Here is a 23,938-nt window from a genome sequence, read left to right as displayed (position 1 = left end):
CATCACAGCGATGATGCGTTTTAACGCAAAGTGTGTGCGACCATGCGAAAATGTATTACTACATCCCGATTGTCGCAAACACTTCAGCCAATGACGCGGAGGTTCTACACTACAGAGACATGGATCTTATATTGAAGACAGTGCGGATCAAGACTGAAACCCATTAGGTCAGATTGTTACCGGACAGGACTCTTCGGACTATAGCACAGGTTGCAAGGATAACCGCTTTTTGCATCTCCATGCATAGTCCAGCCCTAAGATCGAGCGTTTTCAGCGCTTTATGTAAGTTCTGCGGGACTAATCCCGTCGCTGAAATTACTACGGGGACTACTTCGATCTTTTGTAGTCTCCAGGTCTGCTTCATATCGTCTGCCAAGGGGCCGTAGTTCCGGATTTTTTCGTGCTGTTTTTCAACAGTGTTCCGGTCCAACGGTACGGCTACATCGATTATAAAGCACGCTCGTTCTTCCTTCAGAAGCAGGACTAGATCGGGTCTGTTATGATTAACACTGTGGTCGGTGACAATAGTGTGGTCCCACAGTAGTATGACCCGATCATTTTCCAAGATTCTCTGCGGAGTATACTTATAGTAAGGATGGTAGGTTGCCACCAAGTTATACTTCAACGCAAGGTTTTGATGGAGAATCTTGCAGACGGAGTTATGACGATTGGTGTACTCGGTACCGCTCAACATCCTGCACGCAGATGTTATGTGCTGGATGGTCTCCTCTTCACAGTTGCATAACCTACAACTGGAGTTGGTGATTGAGGAGTCGTGAAGAATGTACCGTTTATAATTTTTTGTTGGGAGCGAAGCATCCTGAATTGAAGTTAGGAATGCTTCGGTCTCATAGAAAAGTACACCATTTGTCAACCATTTGTTGGAGGCTTCGATGTCAATGCCTGACAACAACAAATTTTTTATATGACCTCCGTGAATGGGTTTCTCTTTCCACATGTCGATCTTCTGTTGGACTGAAGTAACATTCGACATGGGATCCCATTCTCTGCTTCTCAAGTTCAAAGGAGATAATTTATTATCTGCCATGACGGTAGCCTGATGTATTTGGCTAGAGGATTGTTTCTCATAGAAAAACTCACGAAGAGAATGCACTTGATTGTAGTGCAACGTTTTTAAATCAAGTACCCCCCTTCCTCCCTGATGACGTGGGATAATGATCCTCAATTTTTCGGCAGCTCTATTATGCATGTTGTTGTTTGCAAGAACTACCCTTACCCGTCTATTGACAGCTTCTAAATCAGTATTACTCCACTGTATCACACCGAAAGTGTATAAAGGACGGGAATGGCGAAGGTGTTGATTGCCATGATTTTATTTTTCCCGTACAGCTCAGTTTTAAGGACAAGATCCAGATGCCGTTTAAATTCCCCCAGCAACTTAGATTTGATTATTGCCACAGCAGGTGTTGTTGCTTGCAATATGCCGAGGTATATGTAGACGTCGTCCGAATCCATACCCTCAATTCGGATATTATTTTGGGTGTATCCTTCGTTGTCGGTGTGTTTTCCCCGAACAATTGTTTTTATGCGACATTTTTCCAAACCCAACTGCATGCCGATATCCCTGCTGAACTGGATGGTGATGTCCAGCAAGGAGCGAAGTTGGTTCTCGTCTTTGGCATACAATTTGATGTCGTCAATGTACATTAAATGACTTAATGTACATTTCGACAATATGCCATGCTTGACTTGGAACCCGTATTTGCTTTCATGCAAAAGATGGGATAGCGGATTCAAAGCCAAACAAAACCACAGTGGGCTTAGAGAGTCGCCTTGGAAAATGCCACGCCTGATTGGTATCTCTCCTGATGTTTGCGAAGATACCGATAGCTTCGTGCTCCAATTCTTCATTACTGTTCTCAGTAGAAGAACGACATTCGGGTTGATTTTATACAAGCGTAACACTTGTAGTAACCACGAATGTGATATGGAGTCAAAGGCTGATTTACAATTGATGTAGGCTGTCGAGATGTTTCGTTTTTGGTGGACAGCCTGCTTTACAGCTACCGTATCGATTATAAGCTGTTCTTTGCAGCCTCGGGAGCCTTTTGCGCACCCTTTTTGCTCCTCAGCTATCAATTTATGAACATCAAGATGTTTTGAGATGTTCGCGCACAGAACTGAAGTAGATGGTAGGAAGACAAGTAATTGGTCGACATTTTGAAGGGCAAGAGGCACCCTGTTCCTTGGGGATGAGGAAAGTTATCCCCTTGGTGAAAAATGGTGGAACTAAATCAGGATCGGCAATCATCTGATTAAATTGATTTGCCAATATCTTGTGAGTGCTCTTGAACCGCTTCAGCTAGAAGTTGTGAATCTTGTCAACTCCTGGCGCCTTCCAGTTACCTGCCTTGTCAAGGGCTGCTTCAACGTCGACTTCAGTTACGTCAGGCATGGTCATTTCGGGGAGGGCCTCGCATGAACGCATAAGGTGTGGGAGCCACGCTGCTTCTAAATTGCAACAGCTGGATTCGCTCCAAACACTTCTCCAGAAGTCTTCTGCCTGATCCAGATCGAGGTTAGTTTCCCTATCTGAGCTAGTGAGATTTTTGTAGAATCCCCTTTGGTTCTGTAAGAACAAGGTGTTGTCTGTCCTTCGCTGAAAGCTTTTCTGATACCTACGGATGCGATTGGAGCATACCGCAAGTTTCTGCTTCAGCACCTCGAGGATTTCTTCGATTGGAATATCATTGGACAGATGGTAGTTTCCAATGATGTTCGCAACGCATCTGTGCACTCTTGGTGATGGATTTCCAAGAAGTGCTTGCGTCACACGACCAATCTCCTTTCTCAACTTTTCGACTCTTTTGTTAAGTCGAAACACCCAGAACGGTAAAGTCCTTCTGCGCATACCTCTATTATTCGCTCTAAGATGCTGGTTATGGAGACGAATAACCGTGGCAGCTGCAACGTAGATCAGGCTGTGAACCTCTGTGGCAGTAATCTCGCTAGCCAAACGATCAGCCAAAATTCTGTCAACGGCAGCAATGATGTTAGTAGTTGCCGAAGTAAACTTCAGTTTTGGGGTCTTTGGCCTAGCGTCTGGGAGAATCTCAGCATACTCTGTGAATGCGACCTGGAATGCGGTCAAAGCCTCATTATAAATTGGGTCGACATCCCCAGTTACTAAGTTTCTCCTGACTACTGGATTCATGGAGTGCCTTACAGGTGGAGTACTTGTGTTACTCCTTTGACTAGTCCGGTAATTTGATGACTCCAGCCCGAGATCAAGTGAAACCTCTTGGAAGATTTGTTGCCTAGTTGGTAAGGCAACTCGGTTGTTATTCACGATCACCCGGTACTGGTTGACGACGTTCTGTTCGGGAACATGACTTAGCTCCGGAAATCGGGGTATGAACGCGTCATGTAGTCGATGTCTGTACCCTGATGGATTCCGTTCCAAATCCGTGACACGGTAATAGGCGCGGACGATAAATTCGTTAAGTTGGTTCGTCCAAACCATACGACGCCTAGATCTCCCGTCCCTGGTGGTTGACGGCATAACCGCCAAAACATCCAAATGCGAAGAGCCGCTCTGATGTTGGTGAACGACCCTTAACCGTGTTGGGTACTGTCTTCGTGTCCCTGGGGTCCCATTTAAAGAATTTAAACAAAAGTCCCCAATTTTATTCCCACGAGTAATGGGGAACCAGTCAGCCCTGGAACAGAGCCCCAATGTTGCAATGCCCCATGGTTACCTCCAAAGGTAGGGAAGGTATTTGGAGGGGAGCCGCTGAAATACAGTGTAACGTCACTGCAATTCATCCGATAGGCGCGTCGATCCCTTCACCCCGGATTACGGATTTGTTAAGGAGGTTTACTCCCCCTGAACGGGAAGAATCGGTAAGGGAGGACGAACACAAAGGGAAACGTTCTGCTTGTCCGCGGCTACTTATTTACAAGATCAACTTGCGATATTCGTAGCTGACCCGGTGGGTCATGTCATTATCCGAAACCCATGACACGCGCCTGGTCGCATGCAGCTCTGCGTTTGCAACTCAGGTGAGGATAAACCTGGTACGGTACCTGGTACCTAATATTATATATTATTATTGAAAAGTATTGGGAAAGTGTTTGTCATTTAATAAGTGCAATTCTTTTACTTGATAGTGTCGGAATTCATAAAGCTTAGTATTCCATAGTCGTTAAAACTGACACACCGAATTAGGAATTTTAAATGTGGTATGTGCCCCATTTGATGCCTGATATACTTGACCGCGACTGACAATCGGATTTTACTTGATAAAAAACCGGCAGTAGAAATTATTCTCTATTTTATCAAGCCAATCCCGTTCTTCTGCCCCATCTTCTAATTGACTCCGTCCTTCCGTATTCTCCTGGATGATAGAGAATTCCACATACTGTATAAAGTACTTTTATTAGTTACTTAGTTTGTTCATCTAATATAAATGGGAACGCATTGGTTTTCCCATTTTGTGCGACATGATGCAGGAAAAATATTATAAGCTGCCCACATTTCCCTTTGGGTGCCCTACAATGGGCTATCACTGAGGCATAGTGGAATGGTAGGTGGTCGAAGCAAAACACCATTTTGCAATCCTGTGTTTTGTTTCTATAAATGCCATGCTAGGAACATGACTGGCAGTGGTATTGATGGCTAACCAGGTGAAGCACAAAATGATATGATCCTTCTTTTTCACCATGTCTAGAAAAGATGTTATGCACATCTTGAAATCTGATCTGTTTGCAACATCGAGTGACAAAGAAGCGCAATTTTATGCGTATTCGGTCACAATTAAGCCAGGGCACGAGGTTTTTCAATATACACGGAAGACTTTAAACAGATCCTCATAAATACGAATCGCACGCAGACTTTCCATCTTTTCATTTGTGACGTGTGGCTGAAGACCACGTCTTCCAGTTAGAAAATCTTAGAATTGATCTGCAATCTGCGTCCACTGACTCCTCCCAATGTTTTCTTTTCTTCCGTTTTGGTCGACCACCATCGGCTCTGCCGTTCAGCACTCGTTTCGGAATCCTTGCCTCGCGTATTTGTTCACTGTGACGGGCTCATTCCAATATCCGGCAGCATGGGTCGAATTAATATCTTGTCGATATGTACTTTATTGCGTCTGTCAACTTTTCTCCATCTTATTATGGGGGGAGGGGGGAGGACCACATAAAATGCTTTATGAGCAGTAGTGACCGGCTTTTGGATTTCGTGTTTTTCGTTTCCGTTCATCAAGATTGGCCCATCTGTTCGAAATAATGCCCTCATTGCAATGTTCCGCATACTAGCAGTTGCCTTTCAGGTTTGGACCATGTATTTCGCTTTGAAATCATTGACCCTGAGTCCCACTTCACTCGCTGCTGACTCGAACTTCTCGAACACTTCCTTCGCACAAAGTATCGATCCACGTCGTCTGCGTACGCTACCAGGTGAGCGGATTTTACCAGTAACGTACCTCTGGACTCAACTGAGACCATCTTCCTGACGACATACCACCAAGTTAAAGAGGGCGAGGGCGATACCATCTCCTTGCCTAAGTTCTGACATTATAGGAAAGCCTCGTGTCATATCATTTTAGATTTTTGCCTGGCCTTCGTTGTTAATCATTGTGACTTTCACTAGCCGGATTAGCTTTTGTGGGGTTTTTAGCTTGACCATTATTCTGTATGCACTTTTGAAGCACCTGCTTAACTGCGAATATCTGGTCCGTTTTTGATCGTCAGGATTTGAAGCCATCGTGGTATTCCCCGATGATGTTGTCTGTATACTCAGTTGTCGTTCGATTATATTTGTCAGCACCTTGTAGCACGTGCACATCAAAGAGATCCACCTATAATTTTCGCAACGCAGACACCCTTTTTGTACACTGGAGGAAAAGTCGTCAGGTATTTCTTCGGTTGTCCAGATTCTGCTAATTAGTTTGTAGATTCGACTAGTGAGTTCTGCTCCCCCTTTTATTAAGAGCTCGACTGGGATGCCATCGATACCGGGAGCAGCTTTGGATTCGTACAAAGTTCAGGGTGTGGACATTTGTTCTCCACTTGGGTTATTAGAAATGACAATGGGGTGGAAACGGGTGGTCATTGAGTTCAAAAGGTTTTGAAAATACCGAACCTACCGCGGCTATTTGACAATTGTATTTCCCTTTAACCAGGAAATGGTCGGAGTCACAGTTAGCACCTTATAACGGCCTCACATCCAATATGTTTGAGACAGTCTAAGTCGATGAGTTTTTGGACATTATCGTTTGTTTCATTATGGCGGCTCTGCCTTCCTGTTGTGCCTCTATACACAGTTCGTCGGCAATTTTTGCGTTGAAATCTCCCAATAATACTTTAAAGTTTTTGGGGAACAACCTGTTAAAAATTCTGTCCAGTCAGGTGTACAATTCGTCTTTAATGACATCATCCTTCTCCTCCGTTGGCGCATGGCAGTTGATATTCGACATATAGAAAAAGTTCATCTTGAAGCGGATTAAGCAAATTCGTTCATTAATCGGTTTGCGATCAGTTAGAGATGCCTAAATGTGTTGCTTATGACAAAGGCGACACCGCATTCCCTGTTTTCTCGCTTTTTGCCGCTGATAAATATTTCGTTAGACCCGCAATCATTTACTTCGCTGCCAAGCCGTTTCGTTTCTTGGAGCGCGAGCATGCTAATGTTGCTACGGGATACGTCCTGGAGAAGCTGCCGTAATGCACCCGTTCGAAAATAGGGTCGCACAATCCAAGACTTAAAAGAGTAGTCCATTTTACGTTGCCGAAGTCGTTGCCGTTTGATCCGTCTAATCTGAGGATGTACCCGCCTGGATAGTTTTTTCCGTTTTAAGGCGCGGAAAGCTAGCCTTCACCGTCCTTCGTCTCCACCCAGGCTAACTCTTCACATAGTGAAGGATGGCTATCCGCTACACTTAATCCTTGTTTTTATTCTTTGTTCTACTTTAAAGGATCACCCCACTACGGGAAGCATCACCCCCACCGTTCAGCGCCTGACGGTTGGAAGCTAGTTAGATCATGATGACCACGAGAGTGTTGTGCCTTTTTAAGGTTTTGTGTTTACACAAATCCTTATTAAAAGCGGTTTACTGTCTGTCTTTTTTTTTTTCATCGTTGGAAGGTGGAAAGGTTCAAAACCTACTGCTGGCTCCTGCCATACAGTTATGTGAGACTTCTACTCACTAAAACCACCTCCTTCTTCTTCCACTCTCCCCACGGGACTGCTATAAGCATTGCATCGTGGGGCTGGATCAGTTCTTAACTGCGGCGCATTATTGTTCGCTCCCTTCCTTGCTTTCTTCGCAGTTCTTCATGCCTTAGCTGTTCATGACTCATTTTCAGCTCAATTACCACTTGATTCCAAGCCTCCGTTGATCCCAACATAAACTCCACTATATTTCCAGGTGTTAAGCGCCTGTCTGCGATCGCCTCCAGTCTAGTTCGGTGTGCTGTAAACCTTGGGCACTCAAACACAACATGCTCCGCATTCTCAGCCACGCTACCACATCTTGGGCACCATGGTGACTCGTCGTGTCCAAATCGATAAAGATAAGCCCGATAACCTCCATGTCCACTTAAAAACTGTGTTAGCTCGTAGCTTAGTTCCCCGTGATTCCTTTCCATCCATCTTCGAATGTGTGGAATGATACGGTAGGTCCAACGGCCAGTTTGTGCCTCGTTCCATCTCTTTTGCCATTTTGCTATGGATTCTCGCCGTGCTAGTTGCCGTCGAAGTACAATAGACTCACCGATTGCATACATATTGTCGTAGAGACGCCGACCTTCATCCGCCAAGATGTCTATGAGGATTGTCCCTGCCAGTACATATGCTGCTTCTCCTGATGTCGTTCGATAAGCACTGCATACCCGGAGTGCACTTAGTCGATATGCCATTCCTAGTTTTCCGCAGTTTGATTTGTTTTCCAGAACGGTTGCCCAAACTGGAGCTGCGTAGAGTAGCATGGAACTAACTACCCTTGAAATAAGACGACGTCGACTTTGTCTTGGTACACCAATGTTCGGTAGTATCCTCGAGATCGTTACAGCGATGGAAGATGCTTTAGTTGCAGCGCACTCAATGTGTTTTTTAAAGTTGAGTCTTTTGTCAATCATTACTCCCAAATATTTAAGCGACTCTTGGGAGTAAATTGTTTTTTCACCAACTTTGATTTTCACGGTCGTGTCTTTCCTTCTTTTGCTGATTAGCACTAGTTCCGTTTTATGTTCAGCAAGTGATAGACCGGACTTTTTCAACCAGGAATTGATTTCCCATATCGCCTCATTTGCATAGATTTCGATCTCGTCTAAGCGTTTTGCCACTATTGTTACCCCGATATCGTCCGCAAAGCCAATAGTTGTCACACCGTTAGAAAGGCGTAGCGTCAGCACTCCGTTGTACATAATTAACCACAGTAAGGGACCTAAGACAGACCCCTGTGGTACGCCGCACGTCATTGGGAATAATTTCTCTCCATCGTCCGAGTCGCAATATAATCTTCTTCCAAGAAGAAATGCAACAACGATGCGTACAATGTACTTTGGAACCTTTAGTTTGGTTAGAGCCTCTACGATTTTCGTCCACTTTGCAGTGTTGAAAGCATTTTTTACGTCGAGGGTCACCACTGCGCAGCATTTGTCATCTTGTATTGCAGCGCGAGCCAGGCCAGTCACCATGCTGATTGCATCGATGGTTGATCTCCCCTTACGAAACCCGAATTGTTTGTCGGATAGGCCTCCTTCCTTTTCCGCAACAGCGAGCAGCCTGTTGTCTAATACTCGTCCAAATAGTTTACCAATGGTATTGACCAAACATATCGGTCGATATGAGGAGGGGTCTCCCAATGGTTTACCTGGCTTCGGAATAAGTATCAACTTTTGCAGCTTCCATTGCTCGGGGAATTCTCCTTCTCTAAGGCATGCCGTAAAAACATACCTGGTGCTGACCTGGCTGCCACTTTCAGGGCGATATTCGGGATTCCATCTGGCCCTGGGGGGTTTACTGTCTGTCTGTCCGTCACACGCATTTTCTCGGAGACACCAAATTGACACCAAATTTTGTAGAAAGGTGGGAACTGTGAACGCTCACGCATACGGTGAATTACATCCTTTCACGTCGAATTTAAGGGGGGGGGGGGGGTTCCCCATACATGCAAAAGGGGGGTGTAAATTTTTTTTTCATCAAATATAGTCATGTGGGGTATCAAATTAAAGGTCTCGATTAGTACTTTTCAAAGCCGATCTTAGTTTTGATATTCGTTGGATGGGTGGGGAGCGCGGGGGGTTGAAAGTGATCACTTCTTTAAGGGGGCCATTCTCAGAAACTATCAAACCGAAAAATCTGAAAAAAATCAGGAGGCTGCCACTATATGGTGCCTGGGCTTCAAAATACCTTCCATGCCGATATCTGTTTAAATAAAGTTAATAATAATATATTACTACATTTTTTTGTAATTGGTTGGAAACCCCCATTTGGTTCAGCCTAGTACCATGAAATTTCGCAGTGATATAGGCTATAATTTGGAGCATGATCTTGCCAAGTTTGGTGGAAATCGCACTATTACTAACAAAGTTATAATACCCCAAATTTGTTGCTTCTTTGAAAATTGAAGACTATGAATGTCAATATCACCCGAAAGTGGATACTCTCACATAATATTATATATGGATATATTACGTGCTACGTACTAAGAAATACACAAAACCTTTCGTACCTGAAACGTCCAGCTTCCGGTTTCCCGACTTGTTATAGAACTTCCTGGTATATGGCAAGAGATTTGTTGCTGTCGCGCCTGTGACGTAGATATTTTAATCACGAAATTTTTCATTTTATACTAGAATTTCGATGGCTTCATATCATTCACTGAAGGTCGCCGAAGGCAGCCAGATTCAAGAATGTGGGAGAGTCCTTTTGAACACTTCAGTTCCTCACGTGTCATTTCACAAAACTTCACGCGTCCAATGCGGGTTGCCGCACCGGAAATTAGCAAACAAACAAGGAAATATTGCACGAACTAATCGAAACATAACTCGCTCTAATAGCTTGAAATGCAAGTGCCGCGATCATGAGGGAAAATTCACGGCGGACTAGATCTTTCATTGATGCTTCTCCTGCCTCAGATCTACAAGAAATGCGGCATTTGGGGGGTCTCACCCTGCCTTGCCGTCCTCAACTCATGTAAGTGGAGGAAGGCTCTCGTTAGTGTGAGTTGGAGAGAGAAGAATATCACTCAAGGGTAAAATAATTAAAATAATCAAAATTAAAGAAAAAATATTTTCACAAAAGTTAATAAGAAGAAACAAAAAAGAAGGAAATTAGAGAGAACGGAATTTCCGCAAATATTTTAAAATAATAGGGAATACCTAAAGCATAATAAACAAAAAAGAAATCATATACAAATTTTTCAGAGCTCTAGGGTCAGTTTCAAGAAGATTACGTGGATGAGATTCACCTCCGGGCGCATTGCTTGAATTTGTATCGTGGAAGAAGGGTATCACGCATGTTAGACATTCTTCAATCACTTGCGTGTGAACAATTCCGCACACTTACTGTGGTGTTAGTGTCGCACATGTGATACATGAGATGGGGAAGTATACACCAGAAAACTAACAAGACGTCGTCGATTCACGCACCAGTTAGCTACCTCGTATCTAACCTAACCTAACCTCGAAACTCGTTGTAATCCTCTTGTTTGTAGTCCTTATAGTACCGTGGACGTGTTTCAAATACATATAAAACAAATAATGCAGCTGATCAAATTGTTATTTCATTTAAATAACCCATATTATCCTGTTTATGTTTGGTGTACGTCATTTGAACGTAAAATATCACTGAAACTCTTGAATGACACTACTGACTGAATAATTTGAAATGCATCCCTTGCGTATTCCCTATTTTCCACTCTTCGTCTAAGCTACCCTCTTTTTATTACAAAGCGCTTAATTTATGCAGGCAAACACATTTACTACGAAAAAGACACAACTTTCCTAATAAGATCCGTAGAACAAACAATCAGCCATCAACTGTATTTTCCATTCACACCGACCTCCACCGACACAACAATATCCCCGCATTATCAGCATTCCCATCATTACTTGCATACATAAAATTTCACCTTTACCAGAAGCAAACGATAAAAATGCATTAGTTATTACGCAGTATACTTAGGTATTTGATCGAGTTATGCAAAGTATGTCGAAAGCAACAATAAAAAGGAAAGGTTAATGATCATTTTGAAATATTTAAGAATTTCTATATTGTAATTGCGAATACTTCAATGGGCTTTAGAATTTCGGGAAATTTCTAGGGGTGGAGGAGAGGACCTGAGTGATTGTTTATTGACTAATATTTGATATGATGCGGTGGCCGCGGAACCACTGGTATTGCAGGTCGATTTGATCTTTTGAAGTAAGATTTTTTACAAGGAAACTGTTAAAAACATTTTGCCGAACATCTATTGATAACTTTTATATACTAAAGTAGGGTACAACTGCCTCCATTTCAATCACTTCATGTCTCCCCAAATCGATTGAAACCTGCTCGCTTCTTAATTTAATTTGCAAATTTATATTTTACTATAGATCTTTACCTTAGCTACAGCTTAAGATAAAAGATCTCCAATTGCGAATTACATAAAAAAATTGTGCATAATTTCGAAATAAAATTGTGACGTGCATCATTCCAATAAATATCATTCGAAACGTGAACTAATCCAGGAAAACCAGTGAAATATGAAAAAGAAAAAGAAACTAAAGACGTTGCTCTAAAATCTAAAAAAAAAAAAGATCAATTTAATTCAAATAAAGTGAGTGTCTAAATCAGATCTAGTAATCGACAATGCCTTTCGGACGGAAATCGCCATTGGAGGCATTGGCCCTTCCAGGTGTCATTTTGGCCTACAAATATAGTCAGTTCCGGCAGCGAAGACGAGAAGCAGCCAACCGGCGGGTCACAGAACGTGAACTATCGGCACTTCACCACAAGATTGTAAGTAATAATAGATTTGAAGATATAATTCTAATATTTTTAATAAAATATTTTTAAATAAGGAAAATGAAGAATGACTTGACTGTCCGTTTTTGGCAGAGAAGGTCCAACTTCTTTATTTTTTAAAATTGAAAGATGCAGATTGGATCATGAATTAGACCAGAAAAAAATAATGTATTCAAAATGAGGTGAGCTATTCCAAAGACCTAAAAAAATTGGCTAAATTGACCGTGAAGGTCCACCCGCGAATTTTGATGCTCCATGAAGTGCTCCGTTGACACGTGTTTGTACGCTTCTGTGCTTGCCAGGTTTGGGAATGTGGGGGCGGGCTCCTTTGAGCACTTTGATCCCTCACGTATCATTATACAAAATTTCACGTCTCCTTACCGGTGCGTGGGTTCGTACCGGATCCTGAAAAAAGAAATCAAACACGGGATTCGTAAGAGTCTAACGAAATAACCAACACGCGAGCTATACCTGAAAAAATAAAATAAAAAAATGGCCGGAAGGCGCGCGTGGAGCAGTTTTTTCCCCGTGAATCCGGGGAGGAGGTGGACATAAAGTACATCTCAGGTAATCCTCAGGCGAATGATTCAGATTGTAGTTCTGCTTTGGTCTGCTAGAATTGTCGGTAGACTGGACATTTGTTCGAAGACTGCTGGGAGGATCCCAAAGTCTTTTGTTATGGTTGCGGGTACACTGAACACACGTTAGCCTTTATGTCCAAAATGTCGAGTCCCAGAGCCCAGCCCCAGTCATCATGGCATGACTGCAACGTCTTCCACCGAAACTCCGAAAGCTACCGTGTTGAAGCCGTCCGACAACCTTCAATTATTGGAAGAAAACCGATGCTTTCAGTTCTGAAACTCTGAAAGCTACCGCGTTGAAGCCGTCCGACAACCTTCAATTATTGGAAGAAAACCGATGCTTTCAGTTCTGAAGCCCTTGCATGTGAGACTGCAACAATACCAAGCGGCCAGAGAATGGATCTTCGGAGTAGCAGAGGTGACGACGTAAAGAAACCTAAGCGCCCTACGCTTTAGTTCCGTCAATACTGGCGGCGAATAATGCGGCGAATCAATACCAGTTGTTCGATTCGGAGGGCTTAGAACGTCTCACAACACACGTCATCGACGTCGGGAATAGTAAACCTATCAAACAGAGACATCAAAAAGCTCCTCTACCGGATGCTGGTTTTGGGAGTCTTCGAGGAATCGCAAAGTGTCCGGTCTTCACTAGTCACCCTTATGGTGTAAACTGGTAAAGTGCGGCTTTGCCCTGATGTGGGTAAGGTGAAGAGTGTCAGCGTAAAGGACGTTTATGATTTACCTCTCATCGGGGGATTTTCAATAGTCTCCCGAAGGTTAGATTTATTACGAGTCTAGACCTGAAGGATGTGTTCTGGAAAATTCCACTGGATAACGCGTCCAAAGATAAGACTGCTTTGACAGGTCCAGGGCGACCACTCTATCAGTTCGTGACCGTGTCGTTTTACCTCTAACTTCAAACCATGCAACGACTGATGGACAAAGTCATCCGTGCCCACTTGCGTCATCAAGTCTTCGTATTTTCAAATGACTTGCTGCTCATCACAGAGACCTTCGACTAACACTTGCTACTCTTAAGCGAGGTGGTTCTCTGACAATGAACATCCGGAAGACATACTTGGTGTACATTATCGGAAATAGGACGATTGGTATTGATCCCGACTCTTGAAATATATCAGCGATTTGTGCCATTTCGTTGACTGCATCGTTGACAGATATGCTTCAGAAGAAGCGTCAGTTTTGTTGGACTGAGGAACCAATCTCGGTCTTCAGCGCGTCTCTCTTCGGGTCGGGTCTTGCATAGATCCGACTTCTCCAAACCTTCCGCCATACATTGTGATGCAAGTGAACATAACATAGGAGCGGTGCTGATGCAGAAGACAGAGGAGGGAGATGAAGTTCCGATAGCGTCTATGTCAAGGATGTTACTGAACAGGAATATTTGGCAGTGGTTTAAGCAGTGTGCAAAATTAAAGCGAACATTGTGGGCACAACATTCGAAGTGGTAACTGACCATGCTTCACTCAAATGGCAGATGAACCAGTCAGACCTTTATAGTAGACCAGATCTTGTTCATAATCAAGCACAGGAAAGGCTCACAAATCTGGTGCCAGATTTTCTAACTCGTATGTATTCACGCAGACCTGTATTTTGATTCACCACATTTTCGGTCTGCAGACTATTTGCAACTGATCGAGCGTATTAGGGAAAATTCCAACAAACTCCCTGATCTGCAGGTATGCAATGGATTGGTATACAAGCGAACCAATCATACTTCAGGAGATGAATTGCAAGAACAACAGGTTCGAAAGCTTTGGATTCGAGGGGAACTGACGACTAAGGTGATCACTTGTGCTTTTAAAAATCCTTTAAGCGCACATGGGGCGGTTGGTAAAACCTTGGGTAGACTGCGGTTGTGGTTCAGTTGGCCTAAAATGGTTTCACAGGCCAAGGACTACATTCATAATTGTGTAACGTACAAGACGTCAAAAGCTCTCAACCAAACGTTCCAGTCTCTAATAGGAAATGCGCTCATCTCCGATCGGACGTCTCAATGCTTGTATATCGATCTGATAAGCCCATACCCACATATTCGCAGGAGCAGTAGTAGTTCTCGATTCTCTTTCGAAGTTTTAATTCGTGGAGCTGATTAAACGGTTTACCGCGATCGTGTTGATGAATACTTGGGGAAGAAGATCTTTCATGTGTTTGGAATCTATGGCTTCCAACGATTTTCTGAACCCAGATGGCATTCAACACATTTAGACGGCTTTATAATTCCCGCAGGCAAACGCCTCAGAGAAAGTAAATCGCTCATTGTTGGCTGCTATACGCGCTTATATCGGTGCTGGTCAAATAAATTGGGAAAACAACCTGTCATCCATCAACTATGCACTTCGTTCAGCAAAACACGTTCCGATAGGGACCTCCTCCTATCACGTGGTTTTTGGGCAAAGCATGGTCACGCATGGGAGTACTTTCACCCTTTCACGACGACTGAACGCTTTCCAGGATGCGACCCTGGAGGTCTGTTCTCAGGATAAACTTGCTATTCTCAGAGCAGAGGTTCAGAGACGCATCCTCCAAGCAAGAGAAACACAGAAGAGGGCTTAAAACTTGCGATCACGAGCTCGTGAAATCCAGGTCGAAGATATAAGTCGCTCTTCAGCTTCAGCCGTACAGTTCGTGAAAGCGAAGGTTATCTGTTAAGTAGAAACGGCTCAATACGTGTCGCTCGCGCAAAGGATTTCATGGTTTAGCCACTGTTTGAATGTTTAGCCGCCGGTCTTTGTGCAAGACTCCAATACACAACCGCCTTACAACATTAATTACATCCTTGGTCTTCAGCTGTCTTTCCTTGAGTGGATCTCGGCAACACATCCCGCATTGTGCCCAATAATATTATTTGTATTGATGCCAAATCTGAAACTTCTAGGATGAGCTTAAGGGAGGGTTTGTGATAAACTTCCGAAATATATGCCATTATTAATTTTATTTTTCCAGAAATTTGAATGGGATGTATTTGGAAGCGAAGTTTTGTTTGAACTTTCCATAATGCTCTAAGACCGCAAATTTCAATTCTAGCATACTTGCGGTGTATTCCAAATAATCGGGCAGCTAATTTGATGATCAAAATGTGTTGCAAGTCGGAGTTGATCAGTACATTTAGCGTTACCAGTTCTTGCGAAGCATTTTTCGCCCTTAACATAATTGGGATGCGGCTGACAGCACCGGTCGTAAACGAACATTTCTCTCACCTGAAAATTGGTGGTTGGTACAAAGGGTTAGGCTAGTTTCACACGTATGTGGTTTCATTCGGTTTGTTTTCGGTTCTATTTAGGTCGCTACCGACAAATGAAAGTAAAGCCTATTCGGGATCTGGGAGCATTCTGTCTTATACGGCTTCAATTAGGTACCAAATAGACCCTGTTTTATAATTGCTGGCAGTGACCGAATGGAACCTTATAAGTGCGAAACGAGTCTAATGCATTGGTCGATAGCTTGTAGTTGTGGGTAGTAGCCTTGTTATTGTAGAGGAACGTGTGGTGCGGTTTTCTGCAAGTATCACGTATCCCCTTTTGAGGCAATTGATGCACAATTTGCGCTTCAAATGTGCCGCATGAGTTTACGTAATGTGGCTTTTCACAGAAGATGCATACCGTAGTGCCTTAAACAGGGGGTGTGTCTACTATCTGCGGTTTTTGTATGTTAAAAGCTTCCAATGTCCTGAAGCGGCGTGACAAGAATTCCATTAGATTGTCCATTCTGAGTATGTCTGAATTTATGAGTAATCGTATCTAAGAAAACTATGGCCCAATGTTCGATACTTATCCCAATGCTAATCATTTTTCCTAAAAATTGAGCTGTCACGACCCCATATGCTGCCTTATGGTGGAGTCACATTCTTCCCTAGTAGCAGGTAATTTGTAGAATTTTCTACGGAGCTGCCTTGTAGTTGTCGTCGGATGACATGTGCTACTTTTCCAACACAATGAGTCTTCAAATACTCCATTTTTTCGACTGCATATTATGACTCGTTTGTGGCGGCTATCGAAGTGAAGTCGATGTAAATTCTCCACTGTGTATAGCTCCCGTCGAATATCGGAATCACTGATCGCTCAAGCTGAATTCGGTTCACTCCTGATCTGACCGCTTCGACTGAGGTTTTCTTCGTTGATTCTGCTGCTTTGATATGCCTGATACAGTCTTTAAAATCTGATAAAAGTTCCAAATAATACTCTTCATGCCTTTTGAACTCATCGAAGTGCGAGTCGCGTCGCTTAGAGTTATTAGCAATCACAGCAAGTATTAGCGGATGTTGCTCTTGACACTCCGTCCAGAGTTCCTTCAGTTGTTGCAGCCAATCCTCAAAATAAGGAAGGCTATGTCGCTCCTTGCTGTCTTTCTGATTATTCGTCCCCAACCTGACATTCTTCTTTTTCTTCAGCCTTTGTCCCGTTCACAAGCGGGGTCGGCTCGTCGTGATCGGCTTCGCAATTTGGCTCTATCGAATGCCTGATCTGGGTGCAATCTCGAGGCTTTCAAATCCCCATCCAGCGTATCAAGCCACCGTTGCTTAGGTCTGCCTTTTGGTCGTTTATAATCGATTTCGATGTTCAGACCAATCTTGGCAAGTGAATTCTCGTTTGCACGAATTGCGTGACCATACCATCGAAGACGCCTCTCTCGCAACTTTTCCACGATCGGTGCAACCCCATAACGATCGCGGATATCCTCATTTCGGATGTGATCTAAACGTGTGACGCCACTAGTCCAACGTAGCATCTTCGTCTCCATTACCGCAAGACGCCGTTCATGGTCTTTTATGGTCGGCCAACACTCAGAACCATACGGACGACATTGTGGTAAATTTTAGATTTGAGACGTTCGTTGATACGTCGATCACAAAGAACACCAGTTGTGGAACGCCACTTCATCCAGTTTGCGTTAATGCGTGAAACAATTTCATAACGCAATTCCCCATTGGCTGATAGCGTTGACCCGAGGTATTTAAATCGCTCAGTTCTGGGTAGATCACTGCCGCTGACAGTGATTGTGCCTGTTTCATGGGGATCGGTCGTCAGAAATTCAGTTTTGTTTAAATTCAATCTGAGACCGTGTTGCATGAGGCGATCATTCCATTTTTGAACAAGTTGCTCGAGATCATTTTTGCTATGAGATGCTAGGAAAACATCATCTGCATAAAGCAGCGTGTAGGGCGCTGGACGTTGGATATCCCGTGTGACGTGTCCATAACAAGGACAAAGAGGAGTGGTGAGAGGGCACTTCCTTGATGAACACCAACAGAGACACGAAGCGGTTTTGATACACCCGCCATACTTCGAACTTTACTTTTCGGATCGTGATAGAGCAATTGAACCCAGCGCACGAGTTCTTCTGGCACGAAGTGTTGTCGTAAAGTATACCAGATGAGTTCGTGTGGTACACGGTCAAACGCTTTCTCTAGATCCAGAAATACAATGTAAAGAGGGCGATGCTTCTCACGGTGTTCCTCCATGAGTAACCGTGCAGCGTGTATTGCGTCAGTAGTTCCGCAGTTCTTGACAAATCCGGCTTGATTCACGGTTATTTCAACGATATCGCGAATACGGTTGTCAAGAATGCGTTCAAAAATCTTCATGGTATGGGAAAGTAACCGGATCGGACGGTAATTTGAACATTCTGCTGGGCTACCTTTCTTTTTCCATATTGGAACAGCGGTACTTTCTTGCCAGTCAGATAGTGTTCTTTCTTTCTGAATAACCCGGTTAAAGAATTCACTGAGCCACAGTGTTGGGTCCCAGCTCTTCGCTTTCCGGAGCTCAGATGCGATGTCGTCAGGTCCTGTTGCTTTCTCCGATTTCATTTGTTTTATTGCCTCCTCGACTTCAGTTGCGCTGACTGGTGGAACTGCTCCAAATGTCGGCAATGATTGTGGAAGTGGAGGATGAGCAAATTCTTCAGTTGAAATCTGCTCGAAGTATTCTCGCCATCTATCCGTTGCGGCTCGACGGTTGGTAAGCAAAGTACCGTTCTTGTCATTAACACAACAGAAGTGTTCGATATCCTGTGTACGTTCATTATGGTTTTGAGCAAGTCGATACAGATCTCTCTCGCCATCCCGAGTGTCCAGTTTATCGTAAAGATTTTTGAAATGGTTCGCTCGGGTGACAGCGACCGCTTTCTTTGCTTCCCGGTTGGCATTCTTATAAATTTGCCAATTAGCAGGCGTTTTATCGTCGAGAAATTTGTGGTAGAGGCGTTTCTTTTCACGGACCTTCATTTCAACATCATCATTCCAAAGCCAAGTATCTCGGTGATGTACCGCTTACCCGGCTTGGTGACCCCGAGGGTTGCAGAGGCCGCTTTATGGATCGTGTCTTTCATTTGGTTCCATGATTCTTCCACATTCGTAATGGTTGGCAACCGTATGAGTGAGACAGTTTCTTCTTTCTTCTCACCAAATCGCCACCATTTAATGCGCGGCGTGCCAGTGCGTTCCCCACGCTGTTTTATCGGTGGCTTAATTCGCAGGACGGCAATCAACGGCCGATGTTGAGGTGCGATGGTCTCATATTGAACGACTTTGCAATCAGTGACAGCGGTAAAATGTTGGCGTCTTATGAGAATATAGTCGATTTGCGTTTTATTGTTCCCACTATAAAATGTGGGAAGATGAGACAATCGTTTTATGAACCATGTATTCATAAGTACAAGGTCATGGGTGTCCGCAAAATCGTTTATACGCTCGCCACCTTCATTGCGCGCTCCGAACCCCTTTCCCCCATGGCACCTGTTACCGTCTGCCTTTTCACCCACATGGCCATTAAGGTCGCCGGCAATGATTATGTAATCGCCAGCAGGCACGTGACGAGTCTTTTCATCGAGAAGTTTCCAGAAGGCATCTTTCTCGGCATCAGGTTGACCTGTCTGTGGTGCATACGCGGTGAAGAAGTAAATAGTGCGATCAGCTGATGTAATGGTGAGCTTCATCAGCCGATCATCAAATCGTTCGACTTCTTTAATGGCATCACGGAAACCCTGTGAGATGGCAATGCCAACACCATATTGAGTGTGTGGGTTACCAAAATAGAGAAGTTTGTAGCCATTTTAACCGCGTTCGCTTTCAATGTCGCAGCTTTTGCCACCAGACCATCGGGTTTCTTGCAGAGCGCAGATGTCAATGCACCTTTTCCGAAGGGCTCTTGCCAGTTCCTCCGTCTCTCCAGTTAGGGTACCAACATTTAGCGTGCAGACACGTATTTGTTTTGTTCGTTGTGTGCGGACTAACTTGCTTACGTCCTGACGCCGTCCATGCGTCAAGAACCCTTGCCCATTTCTTGACAGGACCGGGCCCGTCCTGCCGCGTCGACTGAGGTGGACGCCCTAGCATTTCTCCGAGGCTTGTGACTCAATCCGATCATCATGTTTGTAACGACATTCGATGCATTTTCTTGGTCGACCTGTCGCGGGGCCTGTCACCAAGAGAGATCAGGTACGATTTAGCATAGTAGAATAACTCCAACTATACTCTATTTATCTCTTTCCCTGATCTCAGCATTTTATTTTTGTTTTACTGAGGATAGTACAGAGTACGTTGCCTCAAACCCTCCTCCTTTACCTGAGGTTGGGATCAGCATACTATGTTAATAGCATGGCGGAGTTCAACCTGACATTGCTCGTAAAATTGTCGTATCGCACTTCGTTCTTATGTCGACGGGACCCAGTAATTCGTCTGTACAAAATTGCAATTATACCAATTTGTCGGTGAAGATGCTAAGTGCTCAGAACTCTATGTTGCCAGAATCCAGTTCGACGAACCTAACTATTCTTGATCGGATAGGTTCTAATAACGCTTTCCCGTATTTGGCCCAATTTTGGGTTCTAACTCCAATGGCCCAATTTCGGGTTCGACTATCAACGATGTTGAAAATTATGTCAGTTTCAGTTCAGTCCTGTCATTTGATACCCCAAAAAACACATTCTATGAAAAAAATGTACGTCTCCCTTTCGCATGTATGGGGCGGTTCGCTTCATGTTCATATCAAATTTCATGATGATATATAGCTTCAACCGTTTCCGAATAATCGGTTTATGACAGAAATACAGACAGAGAATGATGTTATCAGGGTTTTGTTTTACACAAAACCTGAAAAACAAACTACTTAGCCATATTCCAATTGACCCTTAAAGCCCCCAAGCGTTCAGTGTTTTAGTTCACCCTATTCCTCTTCTGAAAGCATAAACATGAACCTAATGCACTTCCCTTATAAACCCTCGCCGGCTAAAGTGGGTACTTAAATCAATTCGATTGCTCGAAAGCAACAACTTATTCCTCCATGTTTGCCGCTAAAGACAAGTCCCTGAGTTCACTTTGATTTCCCAAGAACTACACCAACATCCATCACAGAGGGTAGTTGAGGCTAGAGAAGGTAATGCAATGCTATGCCACTAAGGTAGAGCGTCCGGAAAAATCAATGCGATTGCATCGTTATTCCCCCTCCGTGAGAAATTACATCCACCCCGATTGGGCGAAGTTTCGAGGGTGAGTCGACCAGGGAGATTTTTCTTCTCTAAGGCTAAATAATGTTCAATTCAAATATGGCATGGCGTTTTTTGCGCTCGGCAAACGTTTTGCTGCAATGGATTTGTGATGCGACACGAATGGGCTTCAAGCAACACTTTTTGTCCACTCTTAGAAGCTTGCAAAGACAACAGAGTTTTGTGAGCGGAATAAGGGAAATAATATTGAATTTTATATCAAAAGTTTCTTTTTGAAAATTTACTCGGATAGAAGTAAACTGAAGATTTGTCCGCGGGTGATTTGTCAACCCGGAAAATTTTTGAATCTGTTTGTGATGTTTCAATTTGATGGGATAAAAGTTGCAGTTGCAATTTGAGAAGTAATGATATCTTTTGCAGTGTTTCGTGGAGGAAACTGTTGCTTAAACAGCTTTAAATATTCTTCTACTTAATTTTGGTTTTCTTTACGTGTCACTTTCCATTTTCCTCAAAATTGTTGGTTTCAGAGCTCCAGAATAAACTATTGGATGGGTTTTGAAGTTGAAGGCGTTAAACTCATGGTTAAGGGATGAAGTTTTCCACAACTGAACGAATGCTAGTAAAGCTTTAGAGGAGAAGGAAAAGGAAAGTGGGTGGACCATCTTCCGGCTAGACAGAGAAAAATCGTAACGGTCGCAAAAAGATTCGGATTAAGAGGCTTGGTGAAGGCTCTACACTCCCACTGGAAGTATAGTAGAAGGAATTATGCCCACTTTCAACTCGTGCCCTGTAACATTGCATGATACCGATGCTCATCTTAGGGTAGGTTACTTAGGATAGTCAAAGACTCATCCTGCCTGGTACTTTTTTTTTTTGTGCATACACGGAGGTGGAAAATCTTAGAAAGATACGTCCACCGCAGCTCCGCCGCTACAGCTGGCGCGTGTGGGATTCACACCCACTAAAAATCACCCCCTGTCTCTCCAGTCCCAGCCCCGCGGGACCACCATTAAGGCATTACTTCGCGGGGTAGGTTTGCTTTTATGCACTCGTCCTTCTCCTATTTGCGGCCTTCTTCCTTCTTTGGTCACGCTCCTGTCCAGCACCTGGTTTAAGCTCCTTCTCTCCATCACAAATCGTGGGCAGTGAAACGTCACATGCTCTGGATCCTCCGGTATGCTATCGCATCTGGAACAGTTCGGAGAATCATCCAACCCAAAGCGGTGCAGATACTGCCTGTAGCAACCATGTTTTCGTTCAAGCCACACCCTAATGTTGGGAATGAGCCTGTGCGTCCACCGACCTTTCGTAGACTCGTCCCATCTGCGTTGCCAGAGATCATGTGACTCTGACCTTGCCGCATTTCTACGCTGTGCATGTCCCTCCATACGTCTTGCATGGTACAGGACACTCATTTCTTTGGCCAGAATGTCAACAGGGATCATGCCTGCCACCACCAATACTGCCTCGTCTGATGTGGTTCTAAAAGCACTGCAAACCCTCAAAGCCATCCGCCGGTAAACCGAGTTCACCTGCTTCCGTCTCTGAGAGTTTGCAAGCGCCTCTGCCCACACAGGCGACGAGTAGAGCAGGATGAAGCGCACCACTCCGGCTAGGACCAAGCTCCGGCAATGTTTCGGGCCACCAATATTTGGCAACATTTTTGCAAGTGCCGTGGTGGCACTGTATTTGATAGCCGGGTTTGATACGACCGTATGTCCACCGACCTCCACTTTCAGAGTGTTATTTTTCCTGCGGTTCGTTATTAAGACCGCTTCCGTTTTCGGGTCCACCAAGGTCAACCCGGGCTTTTCTAGCCAGGACTTTACCGCTCTCAATATTTCTGTTGCGTAAACCTCGACATCTTCTGGGTGTTTTGCTGCAACAACCACAGCTAGGTCATCAGCAAAGCCGACAATCGTAGTCCCCTCTGAAACGGGAAGAGCAAGCACCCCATTATACATGATATTCCCTAACAGGGGACCAAGTACCGATCCCTGTGGTACCCCGGCTGTGACAATGTACTCTTTGGGGCCCTCATCCGTCCCGTACCAGGGAGGTTGTCCACCAAATTCGCTAAGCATCCGGGGACACCTATGTCAGCCAACGCCCCTTTAATTCTATTCCAGTTGGCCGAGTTGAATGCGTTTTTCACATCCAACGCCACCACGGCAGAGTAGCCGCCAGAAATCAGTGCACCTTTTGAAAGGTTTACCACCATATTAATTGCGTCCACCGTAGAGTGGGCGCGCCGGAAACCAAACTGGCATTCCGACAAACCATTACTGGCTTCGACAATGGGCAGGAGTCTGTTGTAGATGGCTCTCTCCATAATTTTCCCCATTATATCCAACAGGCAGATATAACGATACGACGCTGGGTTTCCAGGTGGCTTGCCAGGCTTCGGAAGCAACACCAACTTTTGCTTTTTCCACTGGGCAAGGAATATTCCTTCTTTTAGACACGCCTCGAAGGTGTTGGCGAAAAGGTCGGGCCTAGTCTTCACTGCCAGTTTCAAAGCTCGGTTGGGGATCCCATCCAAACCTGGGGCCTTGTTGGCACCGAACCTACCACATATTTCCCGCAGCTCCTCCACAGTTACAGGGCCGTCATTTAGCTGGACAACCATTTGCTTTTCCCTATTTTCGTGGTGAAGGAACAGAGTGGTAACAATCTCTTTCAGGAGGCTTGGACAGGTCACCTGGGGTGATTTCCGCAGCCTTTTCATCACCACTCTGCCTCGCCCCAAGGGTTTATTTCGGCATGGTGACAGAGCTGTTTGAAGCAGTTCTTTTTGCTCCTCCGAATGCTTCCTTTAGACGGCCACGCAATTGCTTGTGTGCCTCCTCTCGACCGTCGCCACCGGGTTTTCCCCTGAGCCTCTGGCAAAGCCTCCCTGCCCGAAAACATGCGGCTC

General features: G+C 44.4%; 1 protein-coding gene across 8 annotated transcripts in view; it reads left to right on the top strand.

Moving 5' to 3' along the window:
• The window catches only part of LOC119654498 (myotubularin-related protein DDB_G0290005), a 213,727-nt gene that overhangs the window by 985 nt on the left and 188,804 nt on the right, over positions 1-23,938 (top strand). For 5 of the 8 annotated variants that reach the window (XM_038059928.1, XM_038059933.1, XM_038059930.1 and 2 more), the window contains exon 2: positions 11,566-11,971. In XM_038059928.1, the coding sequence (XP_037915856.1) occupies positions 11,822-11,971 (150 nt within the window). In that variant the 5' untranslated portion in view covers positions 11,566-11,821. The remainder of the gene's footprint in view (positions 1-11,565; positions 11,972-23,938) is intronic. The other 3 variants (XM_038059929.1, XM_038059927.1, XM_038059926.1) reach the window with 2 other exon arrangements.

The sequence above is a fragment of the Hermetia illucens genome, chromosome 4 (assembly GCF_905115235.1).
Source record: "Hermetia illucens chromosome 4, iHerIll2.2.curated.20191125, whole genome shotgun sequence".
In the NCBI taxonomy this organism is placed as follows: domain Eukaryota; kingdom Metazoa; phylum Arthropoda; class Insecta; order Diptera; family Stratiomyidae; genus Hermetia; species Hermetia illucens.
This window is presented reverse-complemented; position numbering and strand designations above follow the sequence as displayed.